Genomic DNA, 26864 nt, shown 5'->3' with positions numbered 1-26864 from the left:
TTGATATACAAATAGGGCTCTAGAACCGAATCATCATACAAGATTAGCTAGCTAGCTAGTGACTATTGACTCCGAGTCCAATTCTACTCCATATGCACTAATAAAGCGTGGAACTTCTAGTATGGCTATGCTTTCGCCCGCCAACGCATATTTAACAAGCAAATGAAACAACAATTTTTGGGTAATAGTAATTTTCAGGCCTCATGTCACGAAGTTGTGGCACCCGGCCGCATTCACGTGTGGCGGAGGCATATTTTGGTAACAGGCGGGTTTTGGTTATAGGTTGGCCAAATAGGCAAATACCAAGTCTGATGACAATGTACATTGTGGCGGAGACATGTCTCGTTGTGGCGGAGACATGTCTTCTTCTCTGAGGAAAAAACATGTTTTGAAATACCATTCTTTTAAACTTAGATTAATCTCCAAATAACATGGTTGAAAAGGAAATAACTATAATAAAAACATAACCATTTTGACTACTATCAAATTATTTTTTGGTTCATATTCTGTTTATAGAAAAACTCTATTTTTAGTTAGTTTGTGACTCTGCATGTTGTCTGATCGAAAGATTATACCTACTAATATACATTATTAGGTTCTATAGAATTTTAACTAATTGTAAAATATACCAAGATCCATCTAGATACCGGAAAAATGTGACAAGTTCATGTAGAGGTCAAACACATCTTTAATTGACGTACCATCTTACGCAGACCGCATATAACACATCCTTCGGTGGCTTAGATACATATATATATATAACTATATGTAATTTTAAATGTAATGTAGTGGACATACCCCACTCGCATATAATATTGTCACCACCACCGATCGTATCATATACACTTTATATTCTCTAATGTACATATCCTCTAGACTTACCAACAAAAGAAAATAAGTTCGACGAAAGAAAAATGTTAAGGGAAGAATGTACTCCAAGTTCATCATGGTGGGAAGATGTTCAACATCATCATAATGATCATGCAAACTCGATTAATTCGACGTCTTTTTACCATAAGAATAGTAATAAAAACTTAAACGCAAACGCTAGCTGTGAAGAAGACAATCTCTCGATCTCTACCGTGAGCGCTTCAAATCGTTTGGACCTAACAGCTGAATCCTCCAATCATCACTCTCTCTCGGCTCCAAATCAGCCTGCCTCCTCTTCCGATGAGTTGCTCCGCGACCACGTAGTCTCTTCTCATAATCATCTATGGAGTCTTGCCTTCTTGTAAGTATCTATAAAAACACTTGATATATATTTATCTTATCCAACTTATGATTATTTCTTCTTTGAGTTTCGCATTCTTCCTTACAATTCACATAGCGGTAATTGTGGATCAAAGTTTAGCTTAAGGTTTAAAGTTCTACGCTCCACTCCATAAAGATATCATCTAGTTCATACTATTATTATTTTTGTTTGTTTTTAAAAAATGAATGCTTTCCAGGCCTAAAAACAAAAATTAAAAAAAAAACATTAGAAACAAAAGAGAGGTCTAAAAGTTGGTTTACAGAAAGTATATTAGTAGCTAGCTCTTTTGAATTATTGTTCCCCAATAAATGATTTAACGTTTGATTGGTTAGGGTATGCCTATAATTTTGCACTTATGATTCATCTATAATTCTATATCATTGGCCACTCGAAGATATAGTTTATTCGTATTTTAAAGTAAAAGATGTTGTAGTAGTTCAAATTTAAAAAACTTGTCGTAGTAAGTATTAATTACTTGAAAAATATAAACGAACACGTAAAATGCAAACCAAAATAACCATATTGTACCTGTTTACAATATCCCAAAATTATTTTAATGAAAGTATCAATATCTATCTAGTGTTTCTTATTCTGAAAGTAAAAACAATAATCTAGCATTAACACAAAAATTCATTATAAAAAAACGCGCCCATATTTATCTTAAGTTTTGTAACATTACATATCATATTTTATACACACGTTAATAAAATTATATAAATGGACAGGCCTAGTAGAAGCTTAGGAGATCAAATGATGGATCATCATCATCATCATCATCATCATCATCATAATGATCATCACATAACATCTTCAAGAAATTCATCAACAACATCAGAACTAGCATCATTCGAGTCAGCCTGCCATAACGATAACGGTTGGGTCTATGACACAAATCAAGTTAGGTACGATCAAAGTAGTGACCAACGGCTGTCAAAGTTAACGGATCTTGTAGGCAAGCACTGGTCAATTGCGCCACCGAATAATCCCGACATGAACCATAACCTTCATCATCACTTCGATCATGATCATTCTCAAACAAACGACGACGTTTCTATGTACAGACAAGCCTTGGAGGTGAAAAATGAGGAAGATCTTTGTTACAATAATGGCTCAAGTGGCGGTGGTTCCTTGTTCCATGATCCTACAGAAAGTTCTAGAAATTTCCTTGATGTAAGGTTAAGTAGGCCATTAACGGATATTAATCCGTCGTTTAAGCCATGCTTTAAGGCCTTAAACGTATCCGAGTTCAACAAGAAAGAACAGCAAACGGCATCACTGGTACGTATACGCTATCAAATCTGTTCATATAATTAAATATGTGATACAATAGCTTATTATCGACATTGGGTAAAACGTTCCAGTTAACAGTGGATTTAACATTGATATTTCTGTTGCATCTTTATATTTGGTAACGGATGTTATTACTATGTTTATGAAAAAAAATTGCCAGCATTTTGTGGCAATATATATTATATTTTGAAAAATATCCTAACATACTAAGAAAACAAATTTTAGTTTTAAAAATGCCAATAGTTTGAGAAAATTTTCAAAAGGGACACTTAAGGTTTGAGGAATAATCTATAACCATAAAGTTTGTGGTAGTTGGAATTTTTTGTTTTCTTTTGCTGCTATTTGCATGTTTTTCTTAATGTCAAATTCCTCCTTTAGGATTCTCATCCTGCATAACCATTTAACTCCACAAAACAATTCAACATTTTGTTATTGCACCATTATGCTAGTATATTACGAATGAAAGTCTATTTACCGACGTTAAACACGAACTTTTTTTTTGTTTTGACGTTAACACGAACTTGAAAGCTATTTTTTGCAGGCAGCAGGGAGATTGGGAACAACAAACGCCGGGAAGAAGAAAAGATGTGAAGAAATTTCCGATGAGGTCTCCAAGAAGGCCAAGTGCAGCGCCGGCTCTACACTTTCGCCGGAGAAGGTAATTTCTATATAATCTAATCCTCTTATGTGTGCACTTAGTAAGTATGTTGCAAAAAATATTGAATTGTGATTTCTATGATAAACACGTAAGAAATTTGTCACTATTATAAATTTATATTCATATGAATGGAGGTTATGAGATTTATTTGTGAATGAGACTAACTCGGCTAAAAAAATACTAAAAGGAAAATCAAAATCATAACATTATTTTCGAAAAAGAAATGGCAGGAACTACCAAAAGCCAAACTTCGAGACAAGATCACGACTCTACAGCAAATTGTGTCTCCCTTTGGAAAGGTAACAACAAAAAGACCATTTTTTTTTTTCCTTTCTTTTGTTTTGTCAAATTGCTTTTTCTAGTTTCGTTTTTATTTTATTATATATAGTTCTCATCTCTTTCAACGTTCCTTTTTATATAATACAACGAAGAAAATGAAACATTGGTTTGAAAACATTTCAGACGGATACTGCTTCTGTACTTCAAGAAGCCATCACTTACATAAATTTTTATCAAGAGCAAGTTAAGGTAAATTGTTTTATTTAATTATATACGGTGAAAATTACAAAAATAATAATTGTGGCAAGCATATATTTGCAAGCATGATTATCTTAGTTAACAATTTGGTTGGTGATTTTAACGATCATGCAGCTGCTAAGCACTCCTTATATGAAGAATTCATCAATTAAGGTAATGTTTAAAGGAGAAAATGGGTGGTGGTAAATTTTTCTTAAAGTTTTTAAAATAGTTTGTTAATGAATTTTTAGAAAAGGAAATCTCTTAAGTTAAATAACTATAATCTCGTATGTATGGTTTTTAGGATCCATGGGGAGGATGGGATAGAGAAGATCACAACAAAATGGGACCGAAACATCTAGATCTAAGGAGTAGAGGGCTTTGTTTGGTTCCTATTTCTTGCACCCCAATCGCATACCGCGATAACAGTGCAACTGACTATTGGAGTCCCTCGTATAGAGGTTCTTTGTATCGTTAATGACGAGCATGCACGATCAACTAGTATAGCTACAAAGTGTGTAGAGAGAAAGATTTGATAAAATTATGGTCGTGATATAAACCATTTGAAACATCGGTCATTCTGTAGTAGAAAGCAGTAGAACGGGAGAACAGTATGTGTATATATAATATATGCATATTAATCATTGGGGTCACAGTTCTATAGTTTGCAGTTGTTCCTCATAGCCTAAAACATTGTAATATGGTCACACATAGAATACAATGTATTGAGTTTTGTTTAGGTAATATTACAATGCAATAAAGAAAGAATTTGACTGGGAGCTAGCGAATCAAATGGTTTACTATAATTTCGATTTCAGTTTTTTTTTTCGTCAATTTTGATTTCAGTTTAGAATTCATTTTTGTTAACGAACTAATCTTTAAACTGAAATTTATTTAAAATAAACTTTGGATTTTTCTTCTATTGCAAATTTTGATATAGAATAAGTAAATGGGCTTCAATTTTGGTAGATGGTTTTTGATTCGGTTTGAAACGGTTTAACCAAATTACATGCCACAATTTAGTAAATGTGGTTCAAAGAGAGTATAAACGAATTGGGTTTCTATATAGTTGGGCCCATTGGGTTTCTATATAATCTGACCATAAATAAATTATATTTAATTGGTTGACACTATATGCTATCCTATTAATGCTGAAAAATACTATAAAAAAGAATACTACATTGGTTGTACTAGTCTAAACTGTCTATTGTTCAATCTGAAATCCTCCACTTCACTTAGACAAACTCATAAATGATTTAAATTTTATCAATATAGTAGTGAAGCAATTCTCAACTTTAAAAAAATCACCAAACTAACCATATAAACTCATGAATTATTATTTTTTTGTTAATCTTTAAATGATGATTAAAGATATCTTAAAACTCAAAATCATTACTGTCAAACAATATTTCCAAAGAATTTAAGATAGTTAAATGTTTTTTTTTGTTAAAAAACGATATTTAATATTAGATTTATTTGAAATCACAAAGTTAATTTTTAAATTACTGCTAATCAATTTATGTAATACTAATTAATCAAAATCAGGTAAAAACTTTAAATTAGTTTTTTTCTTAGTTTAAAACATGAAAGTTTTACTGCCATATTTTCACAAATTTAATTCATACATTTTTAAAATAATATTTTATAGAAACTATATTTCAAAAGAAAATCATTTAGAAGATATCTTAATATATCACAATATCAAATAATAAAATTTATAAACACAACTTATAATGATCAATAATATAATGTGATATAGAACAAATATAAATTAAAAACAATATGCTTGCCCAATTCGTTTATGCTTCAAACATATTATTTTATTATGTAACTGATTGTCGCATTATTATGTGCTAAAATTGTATACCATCTTTCATTTACTATCTTTTAATTTATTACATGCAAACAATATACATAGAGAAATTTTTTTATTGCAATGATAAAATTATGTAATCACTTCTTTCATAATGTTTAAGTCCACCGTCTTACCATCACAATATTTAAAAATAACTCAAATTGCTAAAAATCTATCTAAAAGGCTATATTGTATCTCATCCACAAAATAAAAATAAAGTTCAATACAAAAAATTGATATTGATTTTCAATAACAAAAATATTTCTCTAAAGATTTCATGATCTTATAATTTTTACATGAAAATATTCAATATGTTATTCACCGCGATATTTAGAGATCCAATACTTGTACATCTTTAAAAAAATTTAATATGTTATACTCCCTCCGTTTCGTTTTAGTTGTCGTTTAATGTTTTTTCACACAAATTAAGTAAAGCATTTAATTTTCTGTTTTACCCTTTACTAATATATTTTATAAAAAATTTAATTGGCCAAAACATTAAAACAGTAGGGATAAAACTGGAATTTTTACCAAACATTTGCATTGAAAACCTAAAACGATAACTATTATGAAACAAAATTTAAATCCTAAAACGACAACTAAACTGAAACGGAGGGAGTATCTATTTAAAAAAGTATTATACACCTAATAATAAAATTGCTAATATAATTCAGTAAGTGAAGCATCTTCGTTATTCCGTAAAAGTTTTGGTCTCAGATATTAATGAAATTACTAATATCATTTATTATGACCTTTTAAAATATATAACTGTATTTTTAATATATTAATCAAATTTATATCCATTTTAAAATTGATTAACAAATTCTAAAATATTAAATAAGACCAATTTTGAAAATTAATTTTCTTATTCGAATTATATTATTACTAATAAAATACTTCACAACTTTGTACTTTGTAGATATTGTTGCCAATATTCATTTATTGTATTTAACTTTTTTGTTAAGTATAATTTTCATCTATATTTATTATAAGTAACACTAAATATAAATAGATTTGATTTAATGAATATTTTAGTGTTAAAAGAAAGTGTTTTGCTTATGTATACACCATAGATGAATATTTTTCTCCATCTAGATAAAGATGAAGCAAATCCGCGAGCTGCCAACTTGCCACCAATGATTTGAACCAAGAGGTGAAAAATAAGGTTATATATGAATACTGAATACATCACTAAAAGAGATAAAAATAAGATCTAACAATTTCATACCTTTTGTTTTGTTATGCAAAAGACTATTAATTTGGGATTTGTTAAGGATATTGAGCAGCTTTAGAAATTATTGTCCTCATTGGTGATATCGTGAATGAGGTAGTGACTCGTGACAAAATCAACAGTATGTTGCTCCACGATGAATTCATGAAAATCAATATCATAATTATCTTTAAACTTCACGACATGATCTGGCTTGAAAGCTCTGATAAATAGAATTTGTACAAAATAAAATAGTTAAGACAAAAGAGAACAAAACAATACTAGAAAGCGTTTGATTGACAAATTTAAATTTTTGGAGCATGTCCGAAGCTATGATATGAGATATGCCCAAAAGGCCAAAAGTAAGATATAAAATTATTTTATTAATATTATAACTAAGAAACAAAAAATAAGAAAATAAAATAGAATATGGATGACAGAGACGTTGGCCTTGGCAAGAGCGATGCTCTCTTTATTTTTAAGCTTTATTTTCAAAGAAATCAATATCATAAGTATATTTAAGCTTCGCAATATGATTTGGCTTGAAAGTTCTAATAAACAGAATTTGTACAAAACAAAATAGTCAGGACAAAAAAGAACAAAACAATTACCAGAAAGCGTTTGATTGACAAATTTAGATTTTTGGAGATGTCCAAAGCTAGGATATGAGATATGAGTGAAAGTATGATATGAAATTATTTTATTAATATTATAACTAAGAAAAAAGAAGAAGAAAATACAATAGAGTATGGATGGCATTGGCAAGAGTGATGCTCTCTTTATTTTTAAGTTTTTTAAGTACTCTTCTCCTCACCTCGGTTTCTTAAAGCTTTCTCATATTTTTGTTCTCTTTGTATTGTTAATTATATTTTTGAAACTGTTGATAATTTTAGTTATTGGAATTATGATGGTTTTTGAGACTATCGATCCAAAAAATCCGATCCGAATCCAAACCCAAAATTTAAAATATCTAAACGGGTTATATTGCATATTATATTTGACTTCGTAATATTGATTTGCATTTTTCGGAGATGAATGGTAAAACTGCAAATATTAGCGATTTGGAGGATTTTTTTGCACAAATTCCTTTTTTAAAAACAAAAATATGAGTTTTTATTTAATATTTTTTGGGAGAAAAAGGAAAGAAAGAGAGAACTAGGAGTGACAATGTTGATATAAACACTTCTATAAACTTTGTAATTTATAATTAAATAGCACCAACATTGATTACTTTTAAAGTTTGCTTGGTCTTTTAAGATAAATTTAATATATGTGCATAGCATAATAACACCAAGTAATTTAACATTCATAAAGTACTATAAATTTCGACACTCAGAAATTTTATTTAGTAAAATGAAAATATAGCGTGTGAATAAAATATAAGTATACCCACTATCACTTATAAGATTATTATAATAATATTATCACTCCATATCTTTGTATCTTCATTATCAATCCATATTTTATATCTTCTTAATTAATGTCATATATATATATATATAAATATCACACCATAATTATACCTCAACACCTTCACAAGATATATATGTGGAGTGATAATTTAAGTAATTTTGCTATAAATGATCGTAAATGTTATAAATAAAAATTATGTAAAGCTTTTTAATATATGAATTAAAAAGTGAATTCCAAAAATCTTTTACCAAACAAAAATCACTTTGTTTTTTATATGTTAGGTGGAAGGAGGGGAGACATGAGTATCATCATATCCAGAAAAAGTAAATTAACCTTAGAGATCCCTCCAAACAAACTAATCTTCAGGGACACTTGTCCTCTATGAAATTAAATGCACCACAAACAAAAGATCAAGAAGATATACATTCGTAATATTAATTTTAAGTCTTTTTCTTTAAAAGAAAGAAACATATAAATCCTCTCAATAAAGATCTCAGTCAATCTTTTTGTTCCATGTAAAAGGTAATCAAAAACTTGAAATTGAGTTATCTATTATTGTGTGTTTTGCCCAATGGTAAAATCAAGACTAAAACTTTAACCATGCCACTTACTCTGTCACACCTTCTCTCTAAAATTTGATCTTTCGCCAATGGAGCAAAAGATTTGATCTTTGGGAACATTTCGTTTTCTCAATAAAAGACATTCTCTCTCTCTTTCTCCTACCCAACCAACACCTTCTCTCTCTATACGTAGCGACAATAATTCTGGAACCTCCTCTACATTACAAAAAAACACCAATACACATACACACACACGTATGACGTATACACATAACATTGGATATTATATATAAACATTTACATACACTTCTTCTTCACACACACACACACTCTCCAAAATTGAAGCCCCCAATCAAAAATCTCAATCTCTCTTTAGGGTTCTTCTTCTTGTTCAATAAATTGAGTGAAAATTTCGAAACTTTCCATCTGGGTTTTAACTCTATCATAAAAATTCACAGAAATGATGAGAGATGGTGAAGAAGAAGAAGAAGAGATGATGATGATGATAGCAACAAAACCTGCATGGCTTGAAGGATTAATGGCGGAAACTTTCTTCTCAAGCTGTGGAATCCACGAAACTCGCCGTAAAAGCGAAAAGAACGTTTTTTGCTTACTCTGTTGTCTCAGTGTTTGTCCTCACTGTCTCCCTGCACATCGCTCTCATCCTCTTCTTCAGGTAACCAAACTTTAAAAAATTGAGAATTTTTTATGACCCATGATTCGATTCCTTGACAATTTCAATACCCATGTTTTTTTTTTGTGAATTGTAAATTTTTTTTTTTGTGTTGATATCTGTACTTACACTGAATCACTGTGTACGTATAGTTTTTTTCTGTTACTCGATTTCTCGAAGAAAATTCTCTCTCTTATAAGAGATGTTTGGATTGTAGCGAAATATGTATATACTAACACACGTTAGCAAATTGTTAAATCTAACCATAAACCCTTGTTTTTGATTTTTCTTGGTAATTTTCCTGGAAAATTCTCAATTCCGGGATTAGTCTGGAGTTCGATTTGAGATTTCCCCGGTTAACAAAAAAATGCAAATTGTAGAGCTTTTGGAACTTGTACTATAAGAACTTTGTTTTTTTAATGGAACTTTCATTATCACAAACTTTTTCTTCTCCCAAAAATATGTTTTTTATAATGTTCATCTTCTTAAAAGACCCTTTAAGCCATCTTTCTAAATTTCTCATAATTTTTTAATTTTCCTCTAAGATTAAATTTTACATATTTAACCCTTTAGGTCAAATTTGGTTTAATTACTCTAAAGATATGATCATTTCTCTAATTATGTTTGGAGGTTTTGAGAGCATGTATAAACAACATATATAGATTCATATGTATCATGTATTTATGTGATGATAGTAATTGGACTTGAATTGTCTATTTTGTGGATTTGGTTTGTTTCTATATATAGTATGTATCTTCATACCAAAAAAAAAAAATATATAGTATGTATCTTTTTCACATCTTTTATTAATTCTTTCTCTTTTCAAATTGCTTGGTTCCTTTAAAATTTATTGTCTTCTCTGCTCAACTTCTCTTGAGCTGTTGCTTTCAAAGAACATCAAAGCTTTTGACCAAATTCCTTTTCCTTCACTTCCCTTAACTTCTTTCCCACAGGTTTTTTTGTTTTTATCAATTTAAAATGTTTAATAATTTTCCACTATTCCCCAAAAAACATTATTGGTGCAAATCTATCCTTCTTCATAAAATTATAAGATTTATTTATTGCCCTGTTGTTTGCTTCCGTAGAGATAAGGAGGATTTATTTTGTGAAGGATTATGAATTTTACCCGATTAGTTTAAATTCTAACAATTAAGCCCTTTCGTTTATGAATCGGCAGGTGAGACGATATGTATACCACGACGTCGTTCGGCTGAGTGATCTTGAGAAGCTCATAGATTGTTCATATGTTCAGGTGAAATAATTTCTTGAAGGCTTTTATTTTGAATTTAATTTATTATACTGATTGAGAATTTTGTATATTCAGCCATATACAATTAACGGAGCCAAAGTGATATTCATAAATCAAAGACCACAATCAAGAGCTAAGGTTTCTTCAAATGTTTGCTTCACTTGTGATAGAATCCTCCAAGAACCATTCCACTTTTGTTCCCTCTCTTGCAAGGTAATAATATTGCAAAAATAATTTGAAAATTATGTTACTCTTAGGTGAACCCTAATTAAGAAGAGAACTTAAACCTTTTAATTTGAATTTTGTCCTTCCTAGTGCAATAAAAACATGGAAATTAGTTATAATTAAGTTGCTGACATAGTTGACCCATGAATGACAAAAGTGAGACCCATTAATTCTTGAGATTCACTTGTTGATTTTTTATATTCAGTAAAAGTTGGAAAAAAATAATAGAATAGAATGATTGCTTCAACTTTTAACCATATGACATAAAGTTTTTATTAATAAATCATTACACTAAAGATGAAAAAACAAAACTTTGGGAAACAGCTGTTTTTTTTATTTCTCTTCATGCTTTATAATCATGTTAAGAAATTTCTTGGATTGTGTTCATTGTTTAATATTCTTAAACACATGTGCAAGTACAAAGTGGGCACTTTCCTAGGTTATGAACTATCATGTCCAATATTAGCCGTATGCGTTATTATTATTATAAAGACACAATTATGTTACCTAACAATGATTAAAAAATATGAATGCAGGTGGATTATTTATCATATCAAGGAGATGATTTATCAAGCGTTCTCTATAGAATTGATGAATCGGACTTCACGTTCGAGGGTTTGAGAATGGACGGACATGATCAGCTCGGAGAAATATCGACCATGGAGGATGCGGAGGATATAATGGTAATTTCAGATGAATCAGAGCAAGGTAACAATAGTCATAAAAAAGAGAAGAAGAAGAACAAGAAGAAGAAGCAAGAGAACAATTACTTGCCTGGGATGGTTCTTTCATCACTTGGTAATAGAAGAAAAGGTGCTCCTCATAGGGCTCCTTTTTCATAATTATAAAACAATAAAATCATAGGCAAAAATCATTTACATATATTTAAAAAATAAGCATTCCATATAAATATGTATCGTGTTTCTTTTATTAGGTATATCTTATAACGGGTACGATAAAATAAGTAGTACTCTTTTATCACGAAAATGTGTTTAGTTATTTGTGGGGTTTTTTTTCTTTCTTTTGTGGGTAATGTGAAATTAGCTTCTTGTATTTGTTGATGAATTATTGGTCTCTTCATGAATAAAAGAAGTTGAATGTGATTTTGGTACTTTATAAAAGTATATTCGTCGTAATAAGTGTAGACTAATAAAACTAAAGAACTTTAAAAGAAGGGAGAGGACTCGTAGTTTGGGTAAATTTCATTGGGAGAGGGAAGAGACGACGACAGGTTTTCACGGGGACTGCTGAAAAGTCTTTGCTGCGTCATCAATTACATCAACACCGTTTTTCTACTTATACTAGTATAAATAAAATGTTGTCTACTTTCATCAGAAAATAAGCAATAATAAGTTTTCCATTTATCAATTTTATGTTTTGTGTGTTGATATCATAGTAATTAATTTGATATATACACAGAATGTTGATGCTTAAACATGTTTTTTTGTTACCGTTATTTAGATTTCGACAAGACTTGATCTATAGTTAATTAAATTCTATAGTTAAAGAGTAGTTTCTATTTTTGAAGATAAAAGATAAAATTACCAAAAAAAAATAGCTATTTTGATGGGTTTTTTTGCAGAAAATGTAAATTATATAAAGCGGAGTACCACAAATATATGGAGTCTAAACATTTTTTTATTTTTTTTATTTTTTATTTTTGAACAAACGAAGTCTAAACATAATTAACTCTTGTATTTTAAGAGTATGTTAAACACATAAAAACTTAGTTGTTGTTTATTTGGTGGGAATTGATTATTTTAAGTTTGTCCATTTTACAGCAGGTCATGTGTAGAGACTGCACAATATTGATTTTAAAAATATAAAATACATTGGTTTTCTAGTCTAGTTAGTGATAGTTTTCACAATCTAATTAGTGGTTCTGAAAAATGTTTATATTATGATTTATCAATTAATTTGTAGGAACTCTAAGTTTGTTTTACTTGCAATTGTATCTGGATTCCTTCATCGGGAATTAAACCCACCTCATGGTCGGGCTATTTTATCAATAGTTTCTTATGAATAAAAACATTTCAAAGGACAATTATGCAAGCAAATTAAATCGTTTTTATAGACATCAGGAGGATCTTTCTTACACCATAAAATTCCAAACCAGTGATAAAATATTTCCCGGGAAAATAAAATTTATAAACTATATAGGTATTATTGGATTCAATTTTCAGTAAAACAACTAAGTCTTTTAGATTTATTTTCAAAGATACCCCAAAAAAAGAACACACGTAAAACCTATTTCTGCTGCAGTCTTAATACTCTTTTTTTTCCTTTTTCAAGTTAGTCATTTTAATAGTTAATATTAAAAAGAAAAACAAAAAAAACAATTACAGTCTTACAGAAATAACTTTTCAAAACTTTCGTACAAGAAGTACATGATTTAGTGATCTAATTAGCTTCTCCAGTGATAAACCAAAAAAAAAACGTCACGTGTGCGTAATTTAGTGAAAAAAATTAAGGAACAGTTTACTAAATTCAGGGCAAAAAAAAAAATTAGAGAAAAGTATGATAATAATAATATGTCGTAAGAAATAAAGGGGATTATTCAGAGATTGATGAGGATAAAAAGCACATGGTCGGGCCACTTCTTCGTATTAGGTTTCCATATTTGTAACAATCTAATCTATGCAACAGTTTTGTAGCATAAGGCCATTGGCGTACATACAGTACGTGGTAAAACGGGCTTTTGACACGTGTCTTTCTCTGCCAAAAATGCCTTCATGTTCTTCTCCTCCACATGCAAATGCAATGGCTTTGGTCTTAATATTTTTATAAGATAATTCTATTAAAATAGTAACTAGTATACTAACTTAGTAAGACTTAATAGCTATTATGTATTCATACCAGTAATTGATAGCAAATGATTTTCTTTTTCACTGGTAGCAAAAACAAAATTTTGGTAGTATCTTATACTGGTCCCAATCTAGATTAGTTTACTATACAAGAAAATATAGTAATTCATTTTTCCATTATTCATCATTAGTTTTTATCATTAATTTATTTGTATGATTTTTTCCATTAATTTAAATATTTTTATCAACTGTTATTTAACAATAATTTTAATTAATATGGAAAATATTATGGAACAAAAAAGTAAAAATAAAGTGCAGGAGGAAATAATTTTAGAAATGTAGATGATTTTTTCAACATTTTCTTGGTGAGGATCTATATGATTTTTAATACAAAATAATAAAGAAAAGGGAAGAAATAGGGATCTAATTATTTGTTTATCGGAGAGATGGGTTCCCATTCAGACTTTCTCAAGAACCATGCCAATTGCCACCTGACTCCTGACGTTTATTTTTTATAAAAAAAAACTACAAATTTCTATAATATAATAAAATACAATTTCATTAAGATTATTTAGGATGCGCATAAATAAAAAAAACAAAAAAAAATCCTGTAGTAGTACATCTTTAATTTATTGTGTTTAATGTTTATTTTGCCTATATTCACTGCAAAATTTCATATGATTTTGAACATTTAAATTGTTTTTCTATAAATGATACAAAAAAAATTTGGGGTCACTTTCAACAAATATATATTAATACAATATGAGTCCATACACTAATACATTAATATATACATTTATTTATAAGTAAATATGATAATGGATATGTATCACCTGGACAGCCTGTGCTTCAAGGCACAAGAGGTTCTAGGTAGTCGGACAGATAGGAAACAATAGGACGTGTGTGTGTGTCATACAGCCTTTTTAGTTGCAGAAGTCCACTAAGATCTCTTTCTCTATCGTCGAAAAAAAATATCTATATCAATATTATTTATTTACTTTTATCAAGAAAATATATTATTTATGCTAACTTATATTTATGTATACATTCTATGATTTTATACTAGGCACTGCAAACGCAACAAGTCTCTGATGAGGGCAAACAACTAATGCAGTGGAACACATGAAGATGAGATGTATGCGGAAAAACGTTTTGGAAGTATAATTTAAGTTAATTAGGTTGATGGCCAAGTTTGTTCAAAATTGGTAAAATTCGAGTGGCACATGAAATATAGAAAAAATTCGTGTACATTTTAATCCCCTTGAAAGAATTTTGCAAATACACATTTTTCTATAGTCATTTTTTTTTTCAATTTATACTATATGATAAATTGTGGAGATTACTAAAATTGGAATTCAGATTTTTTGTGAAGTGTTTAGATGTTTGGAATGTCCAAATCTCGTGGAATTTCTTTGAGGATGATTGGTAGTGGTTATAGAAACTTTCCACATCCAAAAATATTCCTACATCACTATAACACAGCCCAAACTTTAGAAAATCTTGTTTTAAAATTTATTAATATTTAATACACAATTTAAACTTATCAATTACAATCACGTTTTCTTTTTTTGAAAATCTACATTTAGATTTACCAATCATGCTTTTATTTTTGAAAAATCACAGTCAAAATCTTAAAGCTATTGCAAAAAAATTTACAGCCTATATTCTACCGACAAAAATCTAAAGCTACAACCATAACCAATCAGGTCCTTTGTCTCGTTGTTCTTTGATATTACTCCAAATTTTAAAATAATATTCAATGTTTGAAAAATTGAAACAATTATATTTTTTTGTATAAGAAAAGTGTAATTGATTTGCTGGGAACTTCTTTTAAAATAATCTCACAACAATTCTACTATTCGACATATCCATTATTAAAATTTAGTAATCAAGCACAATTTGTTTTTTAAATCACCCATTAGTTATAAAAAAAAAAGTGTGTATGTTGAGCAAGTCCAATGGTAAAGTCTATAAAAGGACTCTTAAACATTTTTTTATTATAAATTGTGATAATTTTAAAATTAAGAGTTTGTGTTGAATCCTTAAAATTTTCATTGTCCAATGGTAGAGTCCTTAAATGAGTTTCTTAAAAAAAAATTATTTTTAAAATGAAAATTATAAACATTTTTATTTGATAAAACTTAATAATTATTATAATTTTCTAAAATTTTAAACATACAAAACATAAAAGCATATAAAAAATATAAATCAAAAACCGGAATAACGATTAGTCGTTAGCTTAATTCGTGCCAAATTTATACCATATATGAATCTGAGTCTTAGTAAAACTTCATTCACAAAAACAAGACTTTAGCATTTAAACAAGAAAAAAAGGATAAATTTTTGCAAGACAGAAAAATAAGTGTCGCAGAATAACAAAAAACAAAAGATAAATTTATTTTTGGCTTCTATATTTTTTCCTCACCCAATCACAAAACAACACAACATGAGTCCTTAACAAATCCTAAAACTCTAAACTAAGAAACAATTCTTAAGCTAAGAAACTATAGTATCTTGTTTTCATTAATTTTAATGATTTTTTAAACTAAGGATTTCTTAAGAACTTCACTAAGAAACACCATTGGACTTGCTCTTACGTTCTAACCTCCCGTCTCTTCAGATAAGTGGCTTTTAATGATATAACCACAATTAAGCCTCAAACCAAGTTTCGTATGACTCATTATTTTTCGTATCATGTGAAATCGTGAATGACGATAAAACATCATATTAAATGGTGGTGATAGATAAAACTAATCAAACAAGTCTTACAAATTTTCTAAAGTACAAGCATGGCTCATGTCTCAAAAATAATGAGAGATACCAAGACGGTTAGAATGTTGTAATCAAGGTCGGGCCAAATGTATATGCAAATTGATTTACTTTATATTTTGCTGATATCATGAAAAGTTGCAAGGAGTTTTCTCGCAACAAATTGCAAGTCAAAGAAATATTTTTATATAATATTTATTTATTTTATATAATAATGTGGAAATTTTGATATAAGAATTTTTATCTAGTTTTTCTTCAAGATTAAATTACAATATTGGATTTAAGACTTTAAATTTTTCTAATAGTTCTCAAAGTTTGTTTTTCCCCGGATCAAGCTTTTTTTTTTACTTTAATTAATCTTAAAGCCTTTATAACTTGAAATTGATTGTATTGAAAGCTTGTGTATTTAGTTATTCATAGAATCCAATGCATTACAGTTATTTGTGCAATGATGTTTTCTTGTCGTATCAATATGCTTATTCCGCAAAATTCGAATACTCGTTAAGTCAAATCTCTATAACCGTAATAGGAGTTTAAATTAAAAAAATAGTTAACACAATGAGTTTCATTTGGAATATTTGTTCCAAGAAAAAAGAAAGAGAGAAAGAGTTAAGGCATATGGCATGATAGAAGCTTTTGACCATTTACTCAATCATTTATATAAATGGAACCTACATGATGTCGATATCTTTGTAATGTGTAGGCTTCACTCTCTAAAGGACCCACGTAATTATTTTAGAAAGATATATAGTAAAAATACAAAAAATGAGCAATTCAAAGTATTTTAATTTATTTTATTGAGTTTTCTTAGGATGTCCCCTCTATGCACATGACAATGACTATGCACCTTAGTTATAAACTACAAACCCCTATTTTTGAGACACAATAAAAGAGATACAAAAAGCTTTCAAGAAGAAAGCAAACTTATCTCAAGGAGAAACAAATTGCAAACACATATAAAGGGTTTGATGTAAATGTAAACAAAAATTGTTTTGCCTCCTTTAATATCGCGAGACTTAAGACATGAGACTTGAAAAATCAAGTAATCCTTTATTTGCCATTTTGTTTTTGAGTCACAATAAGTCAATAACCATTTATGTACATGTATCTCTCGACTAAGCAATTGTCTCTAAAGCTTTGAGACATTGATTATAATTTTATAAATGTTAACTAATTAATAGATTAAGATCGTTGGTTTATTTCCCTTAATATTAGATCATTGGTTTGCTTTGGTGATCGAGTTAATATTATATGCTGATGCATATATGCAAGGTTTTGACTGATCTACGTCTTAAGTTTTGGTCGACATGATCAAGTGATATACTATCTTGGATTATTGTATTTGTATATATGAAAACTCAAACTGTTTTCAAATTCAAATGCTTTTGAAATTTTGTGATATAAAACCATAATTAACTAATTAATTTGTTTTATTAAAACCCCATAATTAACTTATGGTTTTAATTTCTTTGAATAGTGATGAAAAGTTCATATTTCCACAAGAAATTTTTTTTTTTTTTCCGGAACTATATAGTAATAGTAATATAATGTGAAGAAAAAAGGAGGGTTGAAAATGATGAAGGTGGTGGTGCAGAGAGACCATAGAAAGAAAGACTAGCTGGCCAATTTACTCCCTGCAGAATCTGGCAATCTATTAGCCTTTCTTTAGATGGGACCTTCTTTGAGATTGAAATTGAGAGAGGAGAGAGAAATAGTCTTCTCCATTTTGATGGATCTGACTCACTGCTCCAAAAGATCACTCTCATTATTGAAAACACTTGTCAGTCCTTTTGGCCTCTGAGGACCTCCTACCGATCTTGTTTTGTCTTCTTGATTATAGAGTTCAAATGGGTGACAATGTTCTTGATTTAATTACCAGAAACTGCAGTTTAATTACAGAAAATTCTACTACATATCAGTTGTATTACTTAACGGGAAAAACCAAGTTATTTCGACGGGTTTTTGAAAATATATTCAAGTGATTTATTAGTGATTTTTTCATCGCGATTTATCTTTTATACAATATTATATATGGATTAAATTTTTATTTGGGATTTAAAATTGATTCAAAAATTCAGAAGTCTAAGTCTAAGATGTTTAACCGTTTAAGATACAAAGAGTATTTTGGATCCATCAAAATTGAGTCCGGATTCGATTATGTATAATAATTTACTATTTGGATATAAGGATTATATATATATATATATATATATATAATCAAATGTTTTGTGATCTTTTATTATAAATTTACATAGAATAATCAAAATTTATATATTTACATAAAATTGACATATAACCTTTTAACATACAAAGAGTATGTTGGATCCATCGAAACTGAGTCCGGATTCGATTATGTATCATAATTTTAACATTTGGATATAGGGATCATATATATAAAATAAATTGTTTTGTGATCTTTTATTTATAAATTTACATATAATAATCAAATTTTGTTATTTTATGATATCTTATAATCAAAATGTTATATAGATATTTAATTTAAAATTAGTGTATGTAGGATTTGATATCGTTATTTTATTTATTAATAAATTATTTTTTATTTTTACGAATTTGATTCTGATTTTTGGATGGATATACAGAAGCCAAATACGGATATTTATAGGTTGAATCTAGATATCTCAAATTTGAGGACATTTGATATGTTTTCCATCATAAATGTATAAGCATCATAAAATTGCAATAAATTTAACTATATCACAGTCTAGTAGAAGACAAACTGAGTGTATTATTCTTTATCAAATATATTTGTGGGAATGGCATAATCTTATTTGATATGACAAGACATAGGATGGTATCTTCAATCTTAATTGCACTAATATATAATAATTATATAAAATGACAAAATATATGTTGTGATTGAACCAAATAGAACATCTTGACCCTATAGTATAGCTTCTTCCTTACCTAGTAATCAAGGTTGTTAATTTTTCTTTTTCCACATATGATATAACTTATCGGTAATTTGCCAAATATAATTGAAGGATCATTGCCTCAAGTATTGATAACTCATATAAAAACCACTCAAAAGTTAAGGAATTCTAAAAGTTTCATAGATAGTTAGCACTTAATTGTATAAAACTTTATCACAGCTTTTGGCTATCAAAGTCTGTTTAAGCATAACTATAGATTGTGTTTTTGCTATGAATAGCAAAAAAGATGATAAGATTAGAGATAATATATGGAAAATAAAAGGAGACTGAAATAAAAGTACTGAAGAAACAAAAGAGGGCCAAATCATTGTCCTTCTCCTTTGACCATTCCCCACCCTCCTCCTCTCTCTCATCCCATTTATTTTTCTTATCATTATTATTAGAAAATTATTATATACTACTTCCTTTCGATAAAACCAAAAGAAGGATTGAAGTAAAAGAAGACCACAAAAGGATTTTACCTTAAATAGGATTATTATAAAAAAAAGTTATGAGAATTTTATATCTAAAATTGAATAGTTGTGACAATCTAAGATTTCTTTCAATGACTAAACTGGCCAGTGAAGTTCCATTTAGATTTTATTACTTAAGTACATGCAAAAATAAGATCATTAGAAAATAATCTTCATATTGATGATGATCTTATTGCTCATAGTAAAGCAATACTAATTTTATGCAACATAAAAAACAACATAAACGATTTTACAAACACTTTCACAAGTAAACAGTTCCACACACACAACAACGATCCACACTAGCTAGTTTTATGTGAACCACACTCACGATAAAAAAAATTATTTTTACCACACACACGAAATCTTAATGAATGACTCAACCAACACCACATAAGAAATTTTCTGTATGTTTTTTTTTTTTTTTTTGAAACGTCAATTTTTCTTGAAATTTACATCCATTACTATGTAATAATTCATATTTGATGAGGATTGAAATCATGACTTGGTGACTTGGTGTATAAGCATAAAACCCTTGCTAAACCATTGCCTAAAAGACTCCCACAACTTTGTTTTGCTTTAAATTGACGAAATATTTATTTTTCTGATTATATATCTAAAAATAAATGTCCAAACTAGTTTAGACGAAAATGCATATCTATCTTGTTCATTCGATAAATTATCGGTGATGTTTATTTTTCGGTTATATTTATGTGCAACAGAAAACGATGAAAACTTACAAATATTTAAGAAAATTTACAATTGTTTTGGAATTATTCAAAAAGAATTCTGAAATTTTTGAGAAATCATTACTTGTAAGTCTACATAGTTGTCTTTAACAAAAAGAAAAATACACAATTTGTTTTGCAATTTCTTACAAAACTTTTCCCATTTTTTTTTTAATTACAATAGTATCTGATGACTTATAAAATTTATGAAACTTCGAGTAATAATCAATAATTCAGTATCGAATCTGTAGTTTTTTTTTTCTCGTTTGTATCGGGTACGATCCAATGGTAATGTTACGATACAAAGAGAAGAAGGACAAAGATAAAATCATAAAAGGATAGAGATAAGAAGTTGTGTATATACATAATATGTTCTCATTCATTAATGATTGTTAAGTCTCTCTGTATGGAGCTGTAAAAACAGATTGTACTATACCGGTCAAATCCGGTCCTACTCACTATCATTCATCTAACTCCCTCCTTTGTATTTGTTTCTTCTTCTCTTATCACTGATTTTCACCACTGTCCTGTCATTTTCCGGTTTAATCTTGATTTGGTTTAGCCAAATTTGAAGTCCCCCTAGTAGGGGTGTCAAAATGGGTTAATACCCATGGATTACCCGAACCCGCCCATGATTTTAGTGGGTTTGGGTAAAATTTTTTTACCCATATATATAAATGGGTTTTAGTGGGTTACCCTATTAGGGTTATGGGTTTAATGGGTAAAACCCATTAGGGTCATGGATTACCCATGAGTTTCATAACCAAAACTAAAAAGTAAAATTTATATACATCTATATTAATATATTATGTAAAATTTATATAAATATATGTAAAATATCTTCTTTTCTTTACAACTATATATGTAAAATATATAAAATAACTATTAAAGTTTACATTTTACCTAAAAATAAAAGTAAAAAGTAAAATATATGTATAATATTTTTTCCAACTCGTTTGTAGACAATGAAGCCGAAGATGAAGAATGAGGCCAGAATTCGATGCGGGAGAATCGGATGCATCTAAAGAGGATTCAAATGTTCTTTAAATTAAGACTATTTTTTTTTTTTTTTTGGTTTTATGGTTCTTTGGATTTGTGGTTTTAAGATTTTAGGATGCTTTTCTATTTTAATATCTAGATTTTTTAATTTATTATTTAAAAACTTTTGTTGGTTTACAATTTTATGTTATTTTTTTGGATTTATTTTATTATACATATATATGGGTACCCATATAACTCATTAAGCTAATGGATTTCTATAATAATGGGTTTGGGTATGTAAATTCAACCCATATAAATATATGGGTCGGATCAAACCCATCCATTAAACACTCGAACCCATATGGGTTTGGGTCGGGTCGGGTTACCCATTTTGACACTCCTACCCCCTAGTACTTCTTGTTCCGGTTAAAATGTTTTATATTGGTCGAGAAAATCACATGGATCATCTTCTTAAGACCAGCCCGACTCTGTTTCATCCATATTGGGCCAAGAAATAAGTTCAAATCACATTCTCTTTTTTTTTCACGATTTAAAATGAAACTTATAAGTTACATTAGTCAACATAAACTCATACAACATTTTATTTTAACTCATAAAGTCTTCTGGGCTTCGAATAGGTCGAATGTTGTTCGCTTGTAATACGATAATCAAGTGCTTTGTGAGGAAAAAGTCACAGTGATGGTCTTAAAGTCTTTATTATACTATAAACCGAAAAAACTCTTTAACAGAAACCAAACTTACACCCTTATGAATTGCAGGAACACGAGAATGAAATAATCTAACTTAAAGCAAACGCACAAAATAATCACAACTCAAAGCAATGTAGTGTACATAAGTCAGAAAGTTTCTCTCACTTGTATAGTTGTTCCATGACACTCTTCAGCCTCACCACATCAACGCCAACAATCTCTGCTTTCTTCACGCCGCCTTTGAAGAATTGCAGTGTTGGCTGCATTCATCAAATTATCATAATGCCTCATCAGATGGATCTCAACATTGATAACATTAGAGCTCATTTAGATGCAACACTAGTTCATGCTTGATCTGAGAATGTAAAAGTAATATTTGAAAGGAACAGAGGATGTTACCACAGCAGAGACGTTTAACTTCCCAATAGCATTTGAAAGACCGCCCTGCAAATATGGAATAGGAGATATCTTTGTCAATGGAGCTTACAATGGCACTCATAGGAAGATAGCTTTATGTCTGTGAGACTCAACCACAAAATATCAGTCGAAGTGACTTATGTCGCTTTGAAGGATGTGACATCAGCAACCAGTTAAAGCAACCATAGTGTAGCAATATATCTCAGACTTTAGGTTAGTTGAGTTATTCATTTGGTTCGACATATCGACTAATTGAAAGGATTTGATAGAAGATACTTTAAAAGCTTCTAACCACAGAAAAAAACCATAAACAATGGTGAATTCGGTCGCATGATGACACTTGTAGAGACCTATAAAAGCCATGCCAGTGATGATAGATATATAAACGCAAACATACCTCGTCAATGTCGACCTTATACGTTGTTACATCAGGATATTTATTACTGAGCTCCAATATTACAGGAGAGATAAGCCTGCCTAGAGTCAAACCACTAATACATAACTTAATAACGCAACTCGTAGAAAAAACTACTATCCACAAGCTTTCATGGAACTAAAACTTACAAGGTCCACACCAAGCGGCAGTGAAATAGAAAACCGATGGCAAAGATCCATCTGAAAAAAATAGATAACATCAAGAGAAAATTAAGCAGAGCTGATAATACTAAGCTCTGAAGTAGTTAACAAAAGAAACACATGATTGTTCATTTATCTACCTCGAGCTTTACTCAATGCACTGTTGAACTCCGCCTCCGATTTCAACACTACAAAGCTGGATCGATCTAAATAGCAAATTACAGAGATCAGCTAAAATTTGATTATCAGAAAAGTAAACAATCCAGTTCACCATCAAGCTAAAGCACATATTTTTCGATTCAATCAAGCTAAAACAACAATCTAGACCAAACCCTTGAACCAATTCATGTATCTATGCAAGAACAATTGAAAAGTATCACACAACCAATATTAAGAAATTTACCTCCTTCTGCAAAACAGAAGCTTCTTCGATTAAGAAGAGATGTGTTTACGAAGTTGAATTCGCTTGAAACGTAGACAGCAGAAGCAGCTAAGAAAGAGTTTCTCCCAATCTGCGAAGACAACGAGTTTGAGAATAGAATCAGAGATGGTACGAAATTGGACAACGTCGAGAGTCTAAGACCAGGGAAAGATGAAAAACCTGATGGAAATTAGACCATTGACTCTTCATCGTATGAACACACTAAGCTTCTGATTCAAAGATACCTCTTTTTCGTCGATTTAGGGTTTCTCGAATTTCCCGATTTGAAGGTTTCTTTGTTTTCCCAGCGTTCTCTCCCGCCGCGGACGGTGAAGTTAGAACTAAACAAAATATAAATTACAAAATAACCCTCATAAAATCTGCGATCTCTAAATTTGCCCCGTCAAAAACGAAACGTTTTATAAGAAAAAACATAGTCCTAATGGTATCCAGTTCGGTTTCATTCGGTTTTAGTTCTAAAGTATTTTAAATTTCGGTTCGGTTTCAATTATTTCGGTTTTATAGTTTAGTATCATTCGGATATTTTGTTTCGGATATTTCAATTATTTTCAAATATTTTTGGACATATTTTTAGTTATTTTTAAATATTTTGGATACTTTTCGACTATTTTTGATTATATTGTCTAAAAAAAATTAATATTTTTAAAAATTATATTTCGAATATTTTCGGAAACCTAAATTATTTTGGTTGTGTTGCAGTTCTATAATTTAGGATTCATTAGGATATTTTCAAATTTCGAATCAATTTTGGTTTGGTTCTTTATGCTTCGGTTAACTTTGAATGACGTCGTTTTATCTTTCTTTCTTTGTCGAAAACGAGAATCTAAAAAGGCGAACTCTTTCTTTCTTTGTCGTCAAACCCCATAAACCCTAAAAACTTGAATCTTCTCCAAAATGCAGTTTCTTGCAAGATCACTATCGAAATCCATAAGACCTTCGTTAAATTCAGCTTCTAAACAATCATGGGTTCTTTCTCACCAATATCTTTCAACTTTTTCTGCTGAAAGTAGTAGCCGTACTCGCGGAGGAGGAAGCAGAGCTGAGAAATCGACGGAAGAGTGGCCGAGACCGACGGAGGTACCGTACCAACCCAAAATTGCGAATTCTATTGATTTGATTGGGTACGTTCACCAACCAGTTCAGTTCGACTCTACTCTCGATGGAAAATTCTGGGCAGGCACAGTCATTTCGCATGAACCTTCTTCTGATTCCAAATCTGTGTCTGATTCGTCTAGTAATTTCTGGTTAGTCTTTGAAGTTTTGTTGCTTTTTTTGGGTTTTAGAGTTTTGCATGTTGGTCTATTGTCGTTTTGCAACTCTGTACTTGGCTAAAGTCGCTAAAGTCGAAGACTTTATGGCTTTGATTCTGAATTTTGTTGATTGTCTTGTAGATTTGGTTCTTGTAAAGTTTAAGACTTTAAGCCATGAACTGTGAATTTATGGGTTTTGATTCTGCATTTTGATGAGTACTTGTGGATTTGGTTCTTGTATTACTAAGTTTCTGTGAAATTTACTTTGGACATGTTGATTATGCTTATCTTTGTTATGAAGTTGAAATTGCAATGATCTTTGTTAGGATGATGCATTGGTTTATTGTTATTGATAAAACATTTATTGATTTTGTGAACATTAGGATTCCGGTACTGTTTGAAGGGGATTTAGCTCATACGGCTAACAGTTATTTGAAGAAAAACGATCGGGTTCATATTACCGGACAGATTTTAGGAGATGTGATTCAATCTGGAGCAAATTCTGACCAAGCATGTGTTCAGTTGTTTAAAAGCTTTCATGGTAGCTTTTCACATCAAGTTATGGTTCGTGATCTCCACTACATTGAAGGTTCTAAAGCCCTACCAAAAGTTATGCCAACGGTGAATCAAAATGAAGGTGTGCTTAAGCATTCTGGTAAGCTAAGCGTCTAGCGCGGAAATCCCGGTTTTATTTTTTCAGTACTGTGATATTCTTACTGGTTTGGATGTTTAAAATTGGTAATAACCATGAACATTTGTCTTCTTGTTCTTAGCTAGCGTTCAAAGAGGAAGAGATGTTGGAACTAATCTTTGGTTTGATCTTGTTGATAAACCGGATGAATGGTGTGATTACCGTGAAAGCAAACAGAACGGATCGGTAATTAAACTTGTCTTAGTATGTTCTTTTTGTTACAATTCCGTGATACATTTGTCTAAGGTTCTTCTTTCTTTCTTTTTCTTGATATCTCTTGCTACAGGTTAATCCTAAACACCCTGATTTCAAGAAGAAAGACGGGAGTCAAGCTCTTTGGCTTAACAAAGCTCCCACAGAGATATTGTCCGAGCTCGAAGACGTGAAGTTTGATATTCCAAAATATGCACCAAAACCAAAGGGTAAGGAAACTCTTTGCTTACCAATGAATCTGTAATAGTCTATGAATTGGAATGACAACTAAACATTTTGTCTCTAACTCAGAAGATGCAATCGAATTTTGTTTAATTGTTTAACAATCTTGCTTCTGTAAAACATTTGAAGCCGGAGAGGAATCATGGAAGGACTTGGTGGAAAACATGAATAAGTGGTGGGACAATAGATTGGACAAGGTGAAAACTCCCTTACCTTTTAATCAATCGTTTTCACATATACGTAACATACTAATCATTTATAGTTCTAATCCATGCAGAGACACCCAAAAGCGCCGGATTTTAAGCACAAAGAAACCGGTGTAGGTCTCTGGCTAAGTGACTCTCCGAGCTGGGTGTTAGAAAAACTGCCTCCCCCAAAGAGCAAAACAAGTGACATCTACGGAGCACAAGAGATGTTCTGACCAATCTTCATGTTGCGTTACTCTTAATTATTTTTTGGCTTCTACGGGTAGGAGAAATGTGGTAATGATCTTATGTGCATATATTGGATCTTAGAGATGTTTTGAAACAAAATTTTTTGGTTGCATTACTCTTATTTTTTCTGGCTGCAACGGATAGCAAAAATGTGGTCCGGGGCGTTATATCTTAGTTATGTGCATAAAATGGTATCCGTTTATGTTTCGTGGGAAATATGGACTTTCTTTAATTTCTCCAAAAGTTACCTCACACTTTTTTATCAAAAAAAAAAAAAAAGTTACCACACTTCGAATTCGAAATAACTAAAATATTCGTAGTGA

At 30.1% G+C, this 26864-nt stretch overlaps 4 protein-coding genes across 6 annotated transcripts; 3 read left to right on the top strand and 1 right to left on the bottom strand.

Moving 5' to 3' along the window:
• The first annotated feature begins 697 nt into the window (after nucleotides 1-697).
• On the top strand, nucleotides 698-4504 carry LOC9329734 (transcription factor bHLH111). 2 transcript variants are annotated; one of them, XM_021010774.1, is made up of 7 exons: nucleotides 698-1231; nucleotides 1978-2530; nucleotides 3084-3200; nucleotides 3422-3499; nucleotides 3663-3728; nucleotides 3852-3890; nucleotides 4021-4504. In XM_021010774.1, the coding sequence occupies exons 1-7, from the start codon at nucleotides 915-917 to the stop codon at nucleotides 4192-4194; spliced, it is 1344 nt and encodes a 447-aa protein (XP_020866433.1). In that variant the 5' UTR covers nucleotides 698-914; the 3' UTR covers nucleotides 4195-4504. The 2 variants fall into 2 exon arrangements, with proteins under 2 accessions (XP_020866433.1, XP_020866434.1); XM_021010775.1 differs by having other exon boundaries at nucleotides 700-1231; nucleotides 3431-3499.
• A 4166-nt stretch (nucleotides 4505-8670) lies between these two features.
• Nucleotides 8671-12016, top strand: LOC9326984. Its single transcript, XM_002893626.2, has 4 exons — nucleotides 8671-9430; nucleotides 10605-10679; nucleotides 10752-10889; nucleotides 11438-12016. Exons 1-4 carry the CDS (start codon nucleotides 9215-9217, stop codon nucleotides 11741-11743), a joined length of 735 nt encoding a protein of 244 aa, XP_002893672.1. The 5' UTR covers nucleotides 8671-9214; the 3' UTR covers nucleotides 11744-12016.
• A 10267-nt stretch (nucleotides 12017-22283) lies between these two features.
• Nucleotides 22284-24071, bottom strand: LOC9329733 (thioredoxin O2, mitochondrial). Its single transcript, XM_002890875.2, has 7 exons — nucleotides 23891-24071; nucleotides 23693-23801; nucleotides 23430-23495; nucleotides 23278-23328; nucleotides 23111-23190; nucleotides 22696-22740; nucleotides 22284-22556 (listed from the first exon to the last, which is right to left on the bottom strand). Exons 1-7 carry the CDS (start codon nucleotides 23918-23920, stop codon nucleotides 22458-22460), a joined length of 480 nt encoding a protein of 159 aa, XP_002890921.1. The 5' UTR covers nucleotides 23921-24071; the 3' UTR covers nucleotides 22284-22457.
• A 500-nt stretch (nucleotides 24072-24571) lies between these two features.
• LOC9326983 (protein OSB4, chloroplastic) lies at nucleotides 24572-26715 on the top strand. 2 transcript variants are annotated; one of them, XM_021015224.1, is made up of 6 exons: nucleotides 24572-24852; nucleotides 25365-25636; nucleotides 25755-25858; nucleotides 25959-26094; nucleotides 26237-26304; nucleotides 26385-26715. In XM_021015224.1, the coding sequence occupies exons 1-6, from the start codon at nucleotides 24626-24628 to the stop codon at nucleotides 26526-26528; spliced, it is 951 nt and encodes a 316-aa protein (XP_020870883.1). In that variant the 5' UTR covers nucleotides 24572-24625; the 3' UTR covers nucleotides 26529-26715. The 2 variants fall into 2 exon arrangements, with proteins under 2 accessions (XP_020870883.1, XP_002893671.1); XM_002893625.2 differs by having other exon boundaries at nucleotides 24574-24975.
• Nucleotides 26716-26864: the final 149 nt, after the last annotated feature.

Source organism: Arabidopsis lyrata, assembly GCF_000004255.2.
Source record: "Arabidopsis lyrata subsp. lyrata unplaced genomic scaffold ARALYscaffold_1, whole genome shotgun sequence".
Lineage (NCBI taxonomy): Eukaryota > Viridiplantae > Streptophyta > Magnoliopsida > Brassicales > Brassicaceae > Arabidopsis > Arabidopsis lyrata.
Note: the sequence above shows the minus strand (reverse complement) of the source record. Positions and strands in the feature narration are given on the sequence as shown.

What these genes read in the sequence shown, in the direction of transcription:
- LOC9329734 (XM_021010774.1), top strand. Translation starts at nt 915, where the DNA reads ATGTTAAGGGAAGAATGTACTCCAAGTTCATCATGGTGGGAAGATGTT. An exon ending in CTACACTTTCGCCGGAGAAG is followed by an intron (nt 3,201 to 3,421) that starts GTAATTTCTATA and finishes TTTTCGAAAAAG; the next exon opens with AAATGGCAGGAACTACCAAA. An exon ending in TTGTGTCTCCCTTTGGAAAG is followed by an intron (nt 3,500 to 3,662) that starts GTAACAACAAAA and finishes AAAACATTTCAG; the next exon opens with ACGGATACTGCTTCTGTACT.
- LOC9326984 (XM_002893626.2), top strand. Translation starts at nt 9,215, where the DNA reads ATGATGAGAGATGGTGAAGAAGAAGAAGAAGAGATGATGATGATGATA. An exon ending in GCTCTCATCCTCTTCTTCAG is followed by an intron (nt 9,431 to 10,604) that starts GTAACCAAACTT and finishes ATGAATCGGCAG; the next exon opens with GTGAGACGATATGTATACCA. An exon ending in TAGATTGTTCATATGTTCAG is followed by an intron (nt 10,680 to 10,751) that starts GTGAAATAATTT and finishes TTGTATATTCAG; the next exon opens with CCATATACAATTAACGGAGC.
- LOC9329733 (XM_002890875.2), bottom strand. Translation starts at nt 23,920, where the DNA reads ATGAAGAGTCAATGGTCTAATTTCCATCAG. An exon ending in TGCATTGAGTAAAGCTCGAG is followed by an intron (nt 23,329 to 23,429) that starts GTAGATAAATGA and finishes TATTTTTTTCAG; the next exon opens with ATGGATCTTTGCCATCGGTT. An exon ending in AGTTAAACGTCTCTGCTGTG is followed by an intron (nt 22,557 to 22,695) that starts GTAACATCCTCT and finishes TGATGAATGCAG; the next exon opens with CCAACACTGCAATTCTTCAA.
- LOC9326983 (XM_002893625.2), top strand. Translation starts at nt 24,626, where the DNA reads ATGCAGTTTCTTGCAAGATCACTATCGAAATCCATAAGACCTTCGTTA. An exon ending in AAAGCAAACAGAACGGATCG is followed by an intron (nt 25,859 to 25,958) that starts GTAATTAAACTT and finishes CTCTTGCTACAG; the next exon opens with GTTAATCCTAAACACCCTGA. An exon ending in ATATGCACCAAAACCAAAGG is followed by an intron (nt 26,095 to 26,236) that starts GTAAGGAAACTC and finishes AAACATTTGAAG; the next exon opens with CCGGAGAGGAATCATGGAAG.